This window comes from Episyrphus balteatus, chromosome 1 (assembly GCF_945859705.1).
Source record: "Episyrphus balteatus chromosome 1, idEpiBalt1.1, whole genome shotgun sequence".
Lineage (NCBI taxonomy): Eukaryota > Metazoa > Arthropoda > Insecta > Diptera > Syrphidae > Episyrphus > Episyrphus balteatus.
In genome coordinates this window covers 110685668-110700791 of record NC_079134.1, presented here as the reverse complement: position 1 = coordinate 110700791, position 15124 = coordinate 110685668, and the positions used below count along the sequence as shown (strand labels likewise).

General features: G+C 30.8%; 1 protein-coding gene across 1 annotated transcript; it reads right to left on the bottom strand.

Annotated features, from left to right (window-relative positions):
- Positions 1-418: 418 nt before the first annotated feature.
- Positions 419-11355, bottom strand: LOC129921021 (40S ribosomal protein S16). The gene is made up of 5 exons (XM_056002637.1): positions 11261-11355; positions 11140-11181; positions 10945-11076; positions 10661-10775; positions 419-652 (listed from the first exon to the last, which is right to left on the bottom strand). Exons 1-5 carry the CDS (start codon positions 11270-11272, stop codon positions 507-509), a joined length of 447 nt encoding a protein of 148 aa, XP_055858612.1. The 5' UTR covers positions 11273-11355; the 3' UTR covers positions 419-506.
- Positions 11356-15124: the final 3769 nt, after the last annotated feature.

Genomic DNA, 15124 nt, shown 5'->3' with positions numbered 1-15124 from the left:
GACATTAGGTATATATATACTAAAATTTCCTTGTATATAAACCTGATCTGCGGTTCAGCTGACTCTCACTTGATCCACAACTGTACAACCCACTCAAAGTTGAACCTGGTTCAAGAGTTAACTCGAGTTTAGCTGATCCGTCAGTTAACCCTCAATTTGTACAACTGGCCCTAAAGTTGCTGACCCACGGATTAAATATTTGTACAACTGGCCCTAAAGGTATCGTGAGTTTTACCCGAAGGGAATTTAATTTTTCTGCTTAACTTAATTGTCAAGTAAACAATTTATTTCATACTTTTTTCTTTTTTCAAGGGTATTTTATTAAATCTGTTGAAACTTTTTTGAAGTCTCAACAGATTTCGTCGTAATTTCTCGGCGGGAATTCATTTTATTAAATCTGTTAAAACTTGAAACAATATTTGTTAATTTTTTCTTATTACTTTTAATAGCCGTTAATAAAGAATGTTGACATCAATATAAAAACAAAGTTCGTATGAAATGAATTCTTAACGGTAAGATTTTTGGTAGCGGGCACGGGCTCCTGGACCTCCGAATTTTTTAGGTTCACAACGACGTGGGTCACCGACCAAAAGCGTTCTATCGTATTGAATCAAAATATCTTTGATTTCTTTCTTGGATGCTTCATCAACGTCTGCAAGTAAAAGATTAAGTTATAAAAATTAATTCTCAATATATTTTGATTGTTTTTAAGGAATTCATTTTTATTATTTCTAACATCTTTTAACCCTTGGCTCCCGAAACAACTTTTTTTCTTATATTTTCACAAATATGTATGCATATAAAAAAAAACCCTTCAGACAAAACTTGAAGTCTGACTGCACGCCAGAACCGAGAAATCCATTATTGACTAGTAATAAGTAATAACATTTAATTAGTAAATTTTCAACTATTAAAAAAGTTGATATGGATTTTTCAGTATAAAAAATAAAATTAAAAACAAATGGACCATATTCGTTCTTTCATAAGCCGTGACTTTGCCAAATACATATGTTTTTAATTTTACCTTTTTAATCCGTTAGTGCCTTTTTTGGCTTTTTTACTCATCAGTGCCTTTTTTGTCTATTTTGGCAATTTTGTCTAAATCTAAACTTCTATCTACATAATGTACCATAATAGCTTGAAATTTCTTCATTTCAGTTGATATTATTTCCCTTTAAAATATGGCCGTGACAGTCTTAAGAAAATAAATTTGCTTGAACTGAACACATAAGAAAAAAAGTATAGCAAGTTTGAGTAGGTACTACATATACAGGGTGATATAGGATTAATATCCCAAGAAGCTAGAGCGTGTAGGTTAGGTCGAGACAAGAAAAAAATCGTATGGGAGGGGGGGGGTCTATTCCCCCTCGTTTAGCGGGGAGGGGCAATTTAAAAAAAATTGACTTGTTTTGGAAAAAAAATTATTAAAAATTAACGGGTATACTTAAAATAACGTGCTATACCTTTTTGTAAAGCCAAAACCCTAGTCTTTTACAAAAATTTTAAACAAACCACAGTTTTTGAAAACTTAATTTTTAAATTCAAAATTTTGAAAAAAATATTGAGAAACAAAATTTGAAACTAATTTTTTTCAAAATTTTATGTAATTAAATAATAATTTTGTTTCGATGCTCTTATTTATTTTTATACAAAAACAGAAAATCAAATTCAAAAATATCTTGTCATTTTCGAGAAATTAACAAAAACCCAAAACTACTTTTTTCTAAAAAACCTCTTTATTTTCTATTTTTACGTGGCTGAACTTGTTGATAAATTAATTTATGAAACATTAGCCATTCGTCAAATGTTTTTTAGCATTCAGACTTAAATAAGGATACAATAAAGTGATACAGTATTGGATTAACCCTGAATTGATCAACTTTTTTCATTGATACCACCTGAAAACTTATCTGAGAATTTTTCTAACTATATGTTGGGTGCTCGCCGTCCATGGATTCTAGCTTTAAGGGCCTTAAGGCAATAAAATTGTTTTATTTTAATGAAAAACAATTAAATAATACTTGCGCAAGCAGTTCAAAATAAAAAAAAGGAATTTTTAAATCATATTCTCTGATTTTCAAAGGTTTCAAGAGAATCATTTTTTCCTACATAACATTTGAATTCTTTTCCTTCGCATTTGCCTTTTCCTTTGTCATCGATTTATCTTTTGGATGTACATTATTATTTGTTATTCAATTTTTATTAAATGATTGCAATTTTATTGCCTAAAGGCCCTTAATGTTAGAATCCATGGGCGGCGAGCACCCCAGACATAGTAAGAAAAATTATCAGGTAAGTTTTCAGGTGTTTTTCGATGAAATTGGAGCGTTTTGAATTGAAGAAGTAAAACGAAAAAAATCAAGGAGATCGCCACTGTTTCAGCTCCACCACCTTTTCCTTTTCAAATGGTCGACAACAATTCCACCGCTCCAAATATAACAAATGAAGAAGGCAAAAATAAGAGGATTTGCAAAGTAAATGCACAGAAAGTTCTTTTAGGCCTTAATGTGATTGGTTAATCATTTATATTTTTATATTACACACTTGAATTACAGTTTTTTTGTTTTGTTTCGTTTTTTTTTCAACACTAAAATAACAAAACATCAACAAAAACGTTTTTTTGTATTCGTAATCGCTTTTCTTTGTTGAGTCTAGCAGCTGAAGCAAACGAAAAATGCAATTTTAAAGGTGAATGTATGTTTTTATTTGATATTTTGTTTTGGTTTTTGGTAGAGCAGTGGCCCGGGGTAACATTCTGTATCGCATAAGCGATACAAAATGTCACCCCCTTTAAAATAAAATTAACTTTGGTTGTTTGTCAAAAAATCTTTGTTGTTGTTCTTGTTAGATTTTGTTAGAAAATTTCAACTTTCAAAGAACGACTAATGTTACAGCCAGAGGCGGCGGAAGGGGTGTGCGGAGTGTGCCCCCGCACACGGCCCCGCGCTTAGAGGGGCCCCGCGGTCGCTAAATGAAAATGTCTCAGAAATAATAAAATCCGAAAAACCATGTCTCTTCATTTTATTCAAAACAATGAAATAATTGAAATTGGCTTGTTTCCACTCGATTTCCATAATTCCATCGAGATGAGTCGAAGCATACATTGGCCACTTTTTGCAAAAGTAGGAAATAAAAAATAAATCAAACAATTTAAGATTATTGTTTGTTTTTACCGACTTCCAAAAAGGAGGAGGTATTCAATTCGTCTGTATTTTTTTTTTTTTTTTATGTTTGTTACCTCATAACTTTGGACTGAGTGAACCAATTTTGATAATTCTTTTTGTATTGGAAAGCTGCTGGTTGCAGTGTGGTCCCATTTCAATTTCGTTTACTTTTAGCCATAGGAACTATTTTAAAAACCATAAAAAGCAGTTTTGATCCATGGAAGTCGGTTTTGTTTTTTTGCTAAAAATGATTATTTTTTTCTCAAGTGAATCAAATAATTAGTTTGCCAAGCAGCTTGGATTATCTAAAATGTTGCTTTTAAAATTCCCAATTAAATTTAAAAAATACAAAATCTCAGTGATAAAAACAGTTTTTTTTTCTTTTTTCTATTTTTCAATTTTGTATAGGTATTTAAAATTGTATGAAATAAGTTTTTGTAAAGGTTAAAAATGGGTAAACTTTATTTCCCTTAAATAAAATTCTTTGCTCGCTTACGCTCGCAATTTATATAAACTGATTTTTTACACTTTCTAGCAATTTAAACATTTTGTTACGTAGGACTTAAGAACATTTCTGTTTTCCGCCGCCAATTTAATGATTAAAAAGGACCATTTTATTCAGTGGAATTTTCGAATTTTCGCTGTTCGAAATTTCGTAGGTATTCGAAATCATTTTGCGGATTCATTGATGTTTCAAAATACGGACGGATTTACAATCCACCAAACTTTAAAAACCTGTTACCAAAGATTTTGCTCAAACAAACATGCGAATAATTTATGTTTTTCTCAGTTATTTCGTAAAAAATTAATTTAATGATTGATAAGTATCTAACAGAGGAAAAACATCAACAAAAACAATTTCAATTTTTTATATATCTTCCTGTATTTAGCAGGGGGAGCCCCTTGGTTTTTTTCGGTCTCTTCTTCTTCAACTCAAAAGCAAAATTGAATCACCAATTAAAAGAAGCAATAAGTCCTCAATATTCCTAAAATTACATTTTGATGTTAATCTTGTCTCTATACAAAAGAAAGAAAAAAAAAAAACGATTTTCTAATAGAAATCATATACATATACAAGTGATTTTTAAAAAAACAATAGTTTAAAGAAAGAAACAAATCCCGGCCTTATTTCCTTCTTCCTACTGATAAATTTTAACTTTTTTATTTTAATATAGCAATGGCACTCAGCTATATTACAGGTTGTTTGAAAAGTGTAAATTTTCAAATTTTAAGAATAACGTGAGACTAGCCTAACCACATTCTTAGAACCATCAAATAATGAAGTTGTGCAGTTATTTGCGTTTTGCCAACAATAAGATGAGATGGACTTATTCCCCTTTTCCAATTGGTAATTCAATTGATATTTTTATATTCTAAAAAAGAAACCGAGAAACTGACGAAAACAAGAATTTCTACATTAAAATAAATAGCTATATTATACTATACCAATTTTAGAAAATTACAATTTAATCAAAAAAGCAATCAAGTGTTAGTTTTTATTTTGATGAAGAAAGTTTGATTTTTATTTGAATAGTCAAATTTTAGAAAATTTTGCATTTAATTTTTCTGAAATTTGGAATGTAGATTAAAAATTTCTGCAAAATTTCATATCAATTTTACTTAAAATAGTTTTTTTCCGAAAAATGTTTATAGCGATTTCTAACGATTTTGATTTTTTCTAAAAACGCGCCCTAATAAAAGAAATCATTTTGCTGAAATTCATTCTAGATGTCGATTTTGTTTGATTTGAAGAACGAATTATTTTTTTTGATATGTACGTTTCAGAACATTTAACGAAAAATCTTATTTATATAGAAAGTTTTAAAAATTAAAGCAATCTGAAACTTAAGAAAAAGTTCGTGAGATCGAGTCGTGCATTTTGTTTTTCATCTACAGCCCTGTTCCATTGGAAGTGGTAGTCTTCTAATAGTAGATGTTTTGGTTAATCTAGGACTATCATCTACTGTCTTGGGAATCGCTAGTAAACTACTAGTAGTACTTTGCCACCTCCCAAAGGAACAGGGCTTACATTGAAATGAAACGTTTTGTCTTAAGGGGTTATATCTAGTTGTAAGTGCAAAAAATGCTTCTTTTTTGTGGATTTTTGGGGAAGAGGCATTTAATTATATAAACATAAAGAATACATATCCACATAGCAAATTAAATGTATTAAAAGATTCGTTATGTATTTAAAAAAATATTGGGTTCCGTTGTTTTTGTAGTAGATCTCCTAGACGACCTCCAAAAAAAAGGTATCTGGTGGTGAGCAAGATATCTCTGATCCAAGTCACTTAAAATTAAAAAAACCAAAAGATTCATTTTCAGGATAGACGAATGCAGATAATGAACGAAGAAATAGTCAAAATTTTGATTTTTGACAAAATGGCGGCTTCCCAAAGAAAAAAATCGTTTTTTTTACAAAAATTTACATTTTAAAGTGGCTTTAAAAATCGAATTATTGTCAAAAACCTTTTTACCGACTTCCAAAAAGGAGGAGGTATTCAATTCGTCTGTATTTTTTTTTTTTTTTTATGTTTGTTACCGCATAACTTTGGACAGAGTGAATCAATTTTGATAATTCTTTTTGTATTGGAAAGCTAGTGGCTGCAATGTGGTCCATTTCAATTTCGTTCATTTTAAGCCATAGGAACTATTAGAAAAACCATAAAAGGAACTATTAGAAAAACCATAAAACCCCGTTTTGAATCATGGAAGTCGGTTTTGTTTTTTTGATAAAAATGATTATTCCTTCCTTCATTACCTGACAAAAGTATCTAAGAAAATTGTGTAAAAATTTAAAGCCGATTACTTCAGCCGTTTAGGAGAAAGTTTGCTCACCGCCAGACACCTTTTTTTTGGAGGTCGTCTAGGAGATCTTCTACAAAAGTAACGGAACCCAATATTTTTTTAAATACACATTGAATTCTTTTAATACATTAAATTTTCTATATGGATATGTATTCTTTATGTTTATATAATTAAATGCCTCTTCACAAAAAATCCACAAAAAAAAGTTTTTTTTTGCATTTACAACTAGATAACCCCTTAAGTTTGTTATTAGAATTTTGAACTTGAACTTGGACGGAAGATTTGATACTTTTTTTCAAAATAATAGTCCAAATTCATTTTCTCAGGGGCCCCGAAAATTTACTCTAGCACACGCCTCATTTTGGTCTAGCGCCGCCTCTGGTTACAGCTCGTTTCAAATCAAAAGTCCTGTCTCTGAGTTTATTTTCTCCCTTCCAATAAAATTGAGAACAAATAAAAACAAACTCAATTTTATTGGTTCATTAAGACAAATCAACTAAAAAATAACAACATGCTTGTTTGAGTGAATGAAATGCTAGAGAAAAGAATAAATAAACAAAAAATCTGAATTTGTTTATTAATGATTTCTATGGTGAAGACTCCAAAATAGTTGGAAAATAATAAGAAGATATTTACTGCTCAGTTATACAGATAAAAAGATGTGCAAAGAATTTTAAGTTATGAATTATTGTTATCATATAAAATGGATATTTTTGATGAATCTTCACCCGGTCCAATAACAATATCTTCCGTAAAGTTATCACAACTGCCTTCAAATGATAAATAATTATATGCTTTTTTGTATTGCCCGCGGATATGGAACGATGCAAGCTCGGGATACTTGCCTCCGATATCCCAGCGATTTTCACAGACGGATCAATTAGTTAAAAATGTGATATCAAGAACTATTCTTTATTACTTTATCGTTATTTTAGAAAAAGTTCAGCTGCGTCATAAATGCTTCCTCCTTCCAGTGAGCGAATGAGATTTTTTTATTTTTGCTCAATTTTTCATGGTACTTTTTATTTGAAACGACCTGTACATTTTGTTGATCTGTCAAATTGAGATCAATTTTATGAATAAACAAAAAAGAATTAATTTGGTAGGTACTGAAATAATTCTTTCAAATTAAGTTCTAAGCTAATTGAAACAAAAATATCCATTAAATAATTTCATATGAAAGCAAACAAAAAATTCTCTTTTCACATTTTTTCCATTTAAACATTGTTTTGTTTAGTTTATTTTGCCAAAATTAGACAACAAGTTAAAGTATGTACAATTGGTTACTAATATGACACAATAAAAGTTAAAAATATACATTTTTTATAAAATATAAATAGTAAAAGTTAACAATTTTATTAAATAGACATAAATATCAAGAAGAGTCTTCATCCATAATTTTTTGCATAATGTTCTTTTTAATTTTTCCCTGCTAAAGGGCCCAACCCATAGAATCCGTTGCGTCCGTTCCGTCGAAGTTTTCAACTGACAGCTCGATAAAATACACACGTTCTTATGGGAAGCGACCCATAAGCGACGGATCGCACGGAGACGGACGGATTCGACGGAAGAAGTAGCCCAACTTTCTACTTTTTCATCGGTTGTATCCTTTGGCATTGGTTGTCAACAATTGATCAGTTCGATTTTCTGTTTCTGAACTAAGAACTGAGTTCTTTTCTTCTCCGATTTTATGAATTGTGAAATTTAATTATATATTTGTGAAGAAAATGTAATAAAAGTAACATTTAATGATATATATAATTAATTATATCAATTAAATACTCAAATTCTGTTGTAGAGTTCATTTTACTATGCCAAAGTCATACCTACAACTCATAATTTGTTATAAAAAATTGTTTTTAACTGAAGAGCAAGTATCTAGAGGAAATCTTGTCGTGCATTTTATTTTATTAAAAAAAATAACAACAATAATAGTTAAAAATTTCTTGCATCAGAACTTCCTAAGTGCACATTCAGCGAAAAAATATCAAACACACCTTGGAATTTGAAGTGAGCTGTCAAAAAGCAATCCGTCATACGACGTATTTTATGGGTCACCCCTTTCTGTCCCATCCTTCAACTTCAACGGATGGATTGACGGAACGGACGCAACGGATTCTATGGGTTGGAGCCTTAATAACTTGTGAAAAAAGATCAAAATACTTATTAGTTGTGTTCACCGAGGATTTTTCTAGATCAGAACAGGACAGGACAGCACAGTTTCGTGAGAAACGTCAGAACAAGTTAGAACAGACATTTAAACGTCAGTTATCAAAATAAAAAAAAAAAACAATTTGTAAATGACATGAATTTTTTGTTTATCGTTTCTCGTGTATTTTTTTGTGTTTTTCCTGCGAAAAATATAATTAAAAATTGTTTTTAGTTATAAAAACCACGAGCACCCTTAGAGGATATAATATATCCTCTAAGCGAGCACCCGAGAAATATTCGCACAGTTAAATCAAAACAAAAAATTACAGCTTTGATTTTGACACTTCTCACGAATCTGTTCTAACCTGATCTGACTTAAAAGCAAGAACAGAAAATCCTGTTCTAAACTGTTTTAGATTTGTCAATGAATAGCAACCAAGAACAATTCAGCACAGAAAAAAACTCAATGGACAGCAAAAAGCTGTACTTTTCTGCCTAGAATAGTCCAGCACAGCGCCAGTGAACACAACTATTATGTAAATGTTTTTGAACGATTAAAGGTTTCATTAAAATTCAAGTCTAGAAGCTGAGTTGGATTACAAAATGTAACCATTTGACATTTCATCATTGCATTTAGGAACGATGTTGTGACGTCGCAGGTAGCAATGTTACATTTTGTAACGTTTTTTTCATTTAGGAACGATGAAAGTTAACTATTGTTAATAATTATAATTAACAACGGCGAATAAAACTCATTTCAGTGGTCTGTTCTTTTATTAAACAATGTTAACTTTGGTTGTTGTTTCAAAAAAAATCGTTGTTGTTGTTTTCGTTAGATTTTGTTAGAAAATTTCAACTTTTATTGGGCACGTTCAAACAGCTAACATAAAGCTATCGGATAGCTTTTTGTTGTTATAAACAGTGTTAAAAATTAGCAAAGAAACGAACCATTTTCTGTCAAAAAATAATCTGAAGGTATCCGAGAATTTTTGGTATACCTCAGGTATTCGAGTGATCAGCTGATAAATTCGCGCGATTATTCAGCTTGAAAATAAAATAAATTTGCAAGAATTAAAGTTAAATCGATTGTGCAAGTACTATGCAACAATAAAAAAACAGGAGGGGTATTCACGATCCGACGCAACTGGTCTTGTATCATTGCAAAAGTGTAAAATCTTACAACACTACAACAACAAAATATACGGATTAAAATTTTACAACAGTCTTGCACTTTTGCTATACCCTAGACCTATTGCAAAATAAAAATACAATAGAGTAAAATTATTTTTGACAGATGGCAGCTCACTGTCGCGTCGTCGCCAATGATAAACAGTTCGTCTTTTTTATTCAGTTTATTATGGTTGTCGGTAGTCATGTCCCGTAATTTAGTTTCTTTTGATAATTTGTGAAAATTAATTAACCCGAACAAAACAAAGAATTAAATTATAAAAAATGGAAAAAAAGAAGAAGCAGCAGTGGAGGAACAACCCTGTAAAAAAAAAAACATCATGGATTTCATTCATGCTTCAATATTTACTATAGATAAGAAGAGAGACGTTCACGATCTATTGTAAAAAAATAAAATTTTACATTTTTACTAGGCCTGTTGCACCAGATCGTGAATACAACTAGGAATTTGCTCAAAAGAAACAATTTCCTCTTTTCAATATTTTCATATATTTTTTTGTAACTGCTTTGACAAGCTATCTAGATAGCTTTTCGTTCAAAGAGATATTCCAGATACGGGTATCCCAGATAGCCTATCGGATAGCTGTTTGAACGTGCCCATTTAGGAACGACTAATGTTACATTTTATTGATCTGTCAAAACAAATTTTTTTAAGATCAATTTTATGAATAAATAAACAAGAAATATTTAATTTGACACTGAAATAATTCTTTCAAATTGAATTCTTAGCAAATTGAAAGAAAAATATGCATTAAATAATTTCAAATATGGAAACAAACAAAAAATTCTCTTCTCACATCATCCCCTCTCTTCTCCATTTATTTGTGTTTGATAGATTAACATTGAAACTCAACCCCAGAAGCCGAGTTGGAAAAAGTAACAAAATATTACTATTTGACACTTCAACATTGGATTTAGGAACGATGTTGTGACGTCACGATGTTACATTTTGTAACTTTTTTCTCATTTAGGAAAGATGAAAGTTAACTATTGTTAACAATAGTTAACATCGAATAAAAGAACGCACCACAGGCATTAACAAATTCCATTTCAGCATTGAATATGAACACATGTCATGTGGTGCAAATTGTAATGATTAAAAATAAAAGGCAAAGAACTTCATCTATGTGCTACACCTTCATTTTTAAAATACTTCACAGGACGCCGAGAACCGCATAAACGACCCGTTCAGCCTTTCGTTTTTTTATTTTTCATAAGTTTTTAATTTATTCGTGTGAAGGCGCGTAAAAAAACATGTACAATCGGCTAACCGGGCTATTTCCCCGGTTCTCGGTTCCAACTCAATATAACCAGTAATAATTAATATAAAAAAATATTTTAATACTCACACTTTTGATAAAAAGCGATCAAAGCCTTCGAGATAGCTTGACGGATGGCGTAGATTTGTGCAACATGACCACCACCGCTCACACGAACACGGATATCGACACCGGCGAATTTTTCCTGAAAGAATTTGATGAAATATAATTTTACTTGAATAACATACAAAATTTAGATAAAGTGAAATTTAAGAAATCAGAAAACAATATTTTCATGGTTCTATCAATTTCGGGATAAGTATTTTTCATCACATTAAAATATCATATAACTTGGCTATCGAATTTATTAATACCTTGCCCAGCAACAATAGGGGTTCTTGCAATTTGTACTGCAATACTTTGGGTTCAATATTATCCAGAGGACGTCCATTGACTCGAAGGAGACCGCGACCACGCTTGCAATAAGCCACTGCGGTAGCAGTTTTCTTTGTAGGAGAAAAAAATAATTTTATAACACGTGTAGATGAAATATTTTACGATTTACTTACTTTGCGTCCGAAAACTTGAACAGCGTGAATAGGTTCACGTCTCTAAAAGAAAAAAATTATTTGATTTTTGTCCATTATGAAAGGAATTACGACAATTTAATTTTTTTCAAGACAATAATACCTTTTGCTGCATTTTGCTAGGTGAGTTCGGTCAGAAAGAGCGGAAGTTGGTCAGAGCACACTGAACTAAAAAAATCAGTTTAGCTTCGTCAAGTTTTGTTTAATTTTAGAGACATCTATGTGCGGGTACAAAAACTAAATGTTATGCGCGTTTTACATGTGTCGGCAAAACTATGCATGTTTTTCTTTTTATAGCCTACCTTGCAAAACAAATAAAATGAATGAATAAAGCCAAAACTATCCCAGCAAATGTAGAAGTACAGAAATAACCAGTGAAATATGTAGGTAAGTAAGTCTTAACAACATTGGCCACTTTTTGCAAAAGTCAAAAAGTGAAAATAGTATTTTTTCACGCTAGCCCAACTTTAGTTTGTAAAAATGAGTATACAAATTGTTTTTTAGACCAAAAAATAAGCTTTCTGCATTTTTTCATTTTGGGAAATCATCACAAAAGCAGTTTGAAAATTTTCACTTTCGTAATTTTTCACTTTTTAGGGCAATGTAGTTTAGTTTAGTTAAGAAGTATTTCTTTTCCACTGAAAAAGTTATTTACTTCTCAGTTATTTACTTCTTAATAGCCATTTAACACCAAACCCAAAAACGCGGTTTATGGCAAAAAGTTTTCAAAAACCTGAAAAGCGTTCACACCACAAATTTACAGGTTTTTGTTTGACGTTTAAAATTTTTTGACATCCAAATGTCAAGTTTTCTATGGGATTTAATTTTGTTCTTTAAATCAGCTTAAGCTCACAAAATTGATTAAAAAAAATGAACTCTGACAATTTAAATATAATTTTATTTATTTGGTCGTTAAATTGTGTAGTTTCATTTTAATTATTTCCGGAGAATAATATATATTGGACGCCCCTCAAATTCTTTAGAGATTTTGATGTAAATATGACCGTTTTTTCGGCTGCGTTTGAGCTGTGGCTCCTTTTCAGCCCAAAGTTCCAACAGGTACTCTTCATCTTCGGTCCCACACATTTTTTTTTGTTTATTTTTTCTGTTCTGCCATTTTCTATAAAATTAATGAAAGAAATAAAAAAAGAAATTTGATTTATATTATCAAAAAAAAAAAATCAACAAACCACATTTGTAAAATAACTAGTTATCTTTGCCTGTCAGTTCTTTTTTTTTGTGTCTGCTGTCAGTTCTCTTTTGGTCTGCTGAATTGTTGCTGAATTCCTCAAAAGGTTTGTTTGGTTATTTCGTTTGGAGTTGAATGTTTTCATTTTCATGTTTTTGGCGAGTTTAATCAAAAACTTGTGTTTTACGAAAACTTGTGGTGTATGTATAATGTATGGAAAAACTTGTGTTTTTGGTATAGGTTTTTAGGATTTTTCGCAAAAAGCCTTAAGGCTTGGCCACACCGAAGGGTACATGCGGTAGCGGTACGGGTAATTGTATGAAAAAAATTCCACATCTGAACGTTGATGTGTCAGTTTGGAATTTTTTTCATACAAGTACCCGTACCGCTGCCGCATGTACCCTTTTGAGACTCATTTTGACGTCTCTCTTTGATCTTGTTCTTTTTTTTGCTGTTTTGCTTTAATTGATTTCGTCGGTGGCAGAGTTCGCTTCGTCGGATGTATATTATTTGGGTGTATACTAACTTTTATTAATTTATTTAAATGTTTTTGTTGCACATAGAGCCCCCTGATGTTGTTTTTTTGTATATTTTGGTGCTTTTTTTTTAAATAAAAATAGATACGAAAACGAGAACAAGATAAAATAAAAAAAACAGCTGTCAAATTTGCGTCTTATAAAAATTACTACGTGTAGAAGCGCGCGACTTGCCGAAGGGAAAATCAAAAGGAAATTCGAAGATAATTTCTGCGCCTTGCGTCTTCATGTAAAAGCAGACATACAAGTACCCTCACCGCTACCCGTACCGCTACCGATACCCTCCAGTTTGGCCAAGCCTTAAATAGTCTGCTTCTACACGAAGACGAAAAGTTCTAGATGCGCATAAGAGCATAAATTCAATTATTTCTAACCTTTCTAACCGCTTATAATCCATTTTTATGGTTTTCTTACAAAAAAAAATTACAAAAAATATCGAGGTTATCAATTTTTTTTTGACAGAAATGGCAATGGCATCAATAATTTAAAAAGTGATGCACATTTTTTTTTGGGTGCAGCGCTGCATGCAGCGATGCGTGCAGATGTGCCGCACATCTGTTAGCCATAAGAAATATTTTATTTTAATGTTGCAAAAAAACTTGTAGTTAAAGAAAAATATAAAATTACAAAAAACGAGAAGGAATTCTACATGATATTTTTTTATGAAAGAACACATAAATGTGTATGTATTATATGTGTAAAAAAAAGTTCTGTCCACTAACCAGATTTTTTTTGTGTTATACACTTTTTTTTATAACACTCCAAAAACTACTTTCACCTTATTTTGTGTGATATTTTACGGTGTAGGAAAATGGATAGCTTTAATTTAGTCGGGACAAAATTAAAAGACGCAGACGGGGAAATAAACGTTTTGACCCAAACTATAGCGTTATACTTACGGTGACCATATTCTTAGGAGCAAAACCCAGGACAGATAAAAAATTCGTTGGATAGTTTTGAAATTATTGGTTTTTCAAAAATAAAAAAATAATGAGTTCTTATAATTTTTTCTAATTTTGAATTCGAATTTGAACGATTATGAGAACATTTTCTTTGAAATCGTTTACGAAGAAGTCAGAAATCAATAAAATAAGTTTTATAATTAATGTCATGAAAAAACATTTTGTAACATTTTAATTTTATTTTTAAACAATTTTGATATTTTGTAACATTGAATTCCATTTTTAGGGTTCCTTCCTCTTTCATATGTTGTTTGGTATTCAAAAAAAAAATACTTTATCTGGCGTAGCTTTTCAATCTGACAAACTCAAGCTGGATCTAAATAATTATCGTAAATTTTTAAAACTAATGCTTTTATTCAAAAAAATAGAAAAACTTTGGTTTTCCACTGGCACTGTATTTACAAAATACGGGACACTTATACATCCCGGGTTTCATAAATAAAAACCCGGGACAAGCTAAAGAAATACGGGACAGTCTCGGTAAACCGGGACGGATGGTCACCGTAGTTATACTACGTTTCCACCTAGCCTAAATCCGAGATTTAGCTAAGTAGATTTAGAAAAAATCTCGAGATTTACTCTAGATCTACTTCACTAAATCGCAGATTTGGGTGCACCTACCCTAAATCCAAGATTTTCACCTACTCTCAATCCGAGATTTAGAATAAATATCGAGATATATGCTAAATCTATTTAGCTAAATCTCGGATTTAGCGTGGGGTGAAATATAGTATTACGGCCATATTATTCACTCTGGATTTAGTTTGGATTTAAGTTAATTTTAAATCCAATCCATTAAATCTGAATTTTATAAATCCAAGGATTTAATTTTTTGGTCATATTATTCACTCAAAAAAAATTATGTGTTTATTCAATAAATTTTGTATAATTTGCATTTATCTTTATTTTTCCTTCACAAAATACGTGAAAAAACAACTGAACACTGTGAAAATTAATTTTACATCTGGATTTATAAAGTTAAACAGACCTCCAGAGAGCAGTTTAAATTTGTTTGGATTTAACGAGATTGGATTTAAAAAATTGGATTAAAGATTGGATTTAAGTAGTGAATATTATGGAATTGGATTTATTTTTGACATTTGACATTGATTACATCCAGATGTATTTTTTAAACTAATGAATAATATGGCCGTTACTGTACTTATTTTCAGAAAAGAGATTGTCTCACTGTTTACACTGTCTCACTGTTCGCACCTTTCCCCTACTGCAGAAGTTTTTTATGCTGATATTTTTTTACTGGTTTGTATTTGTAATGGGGT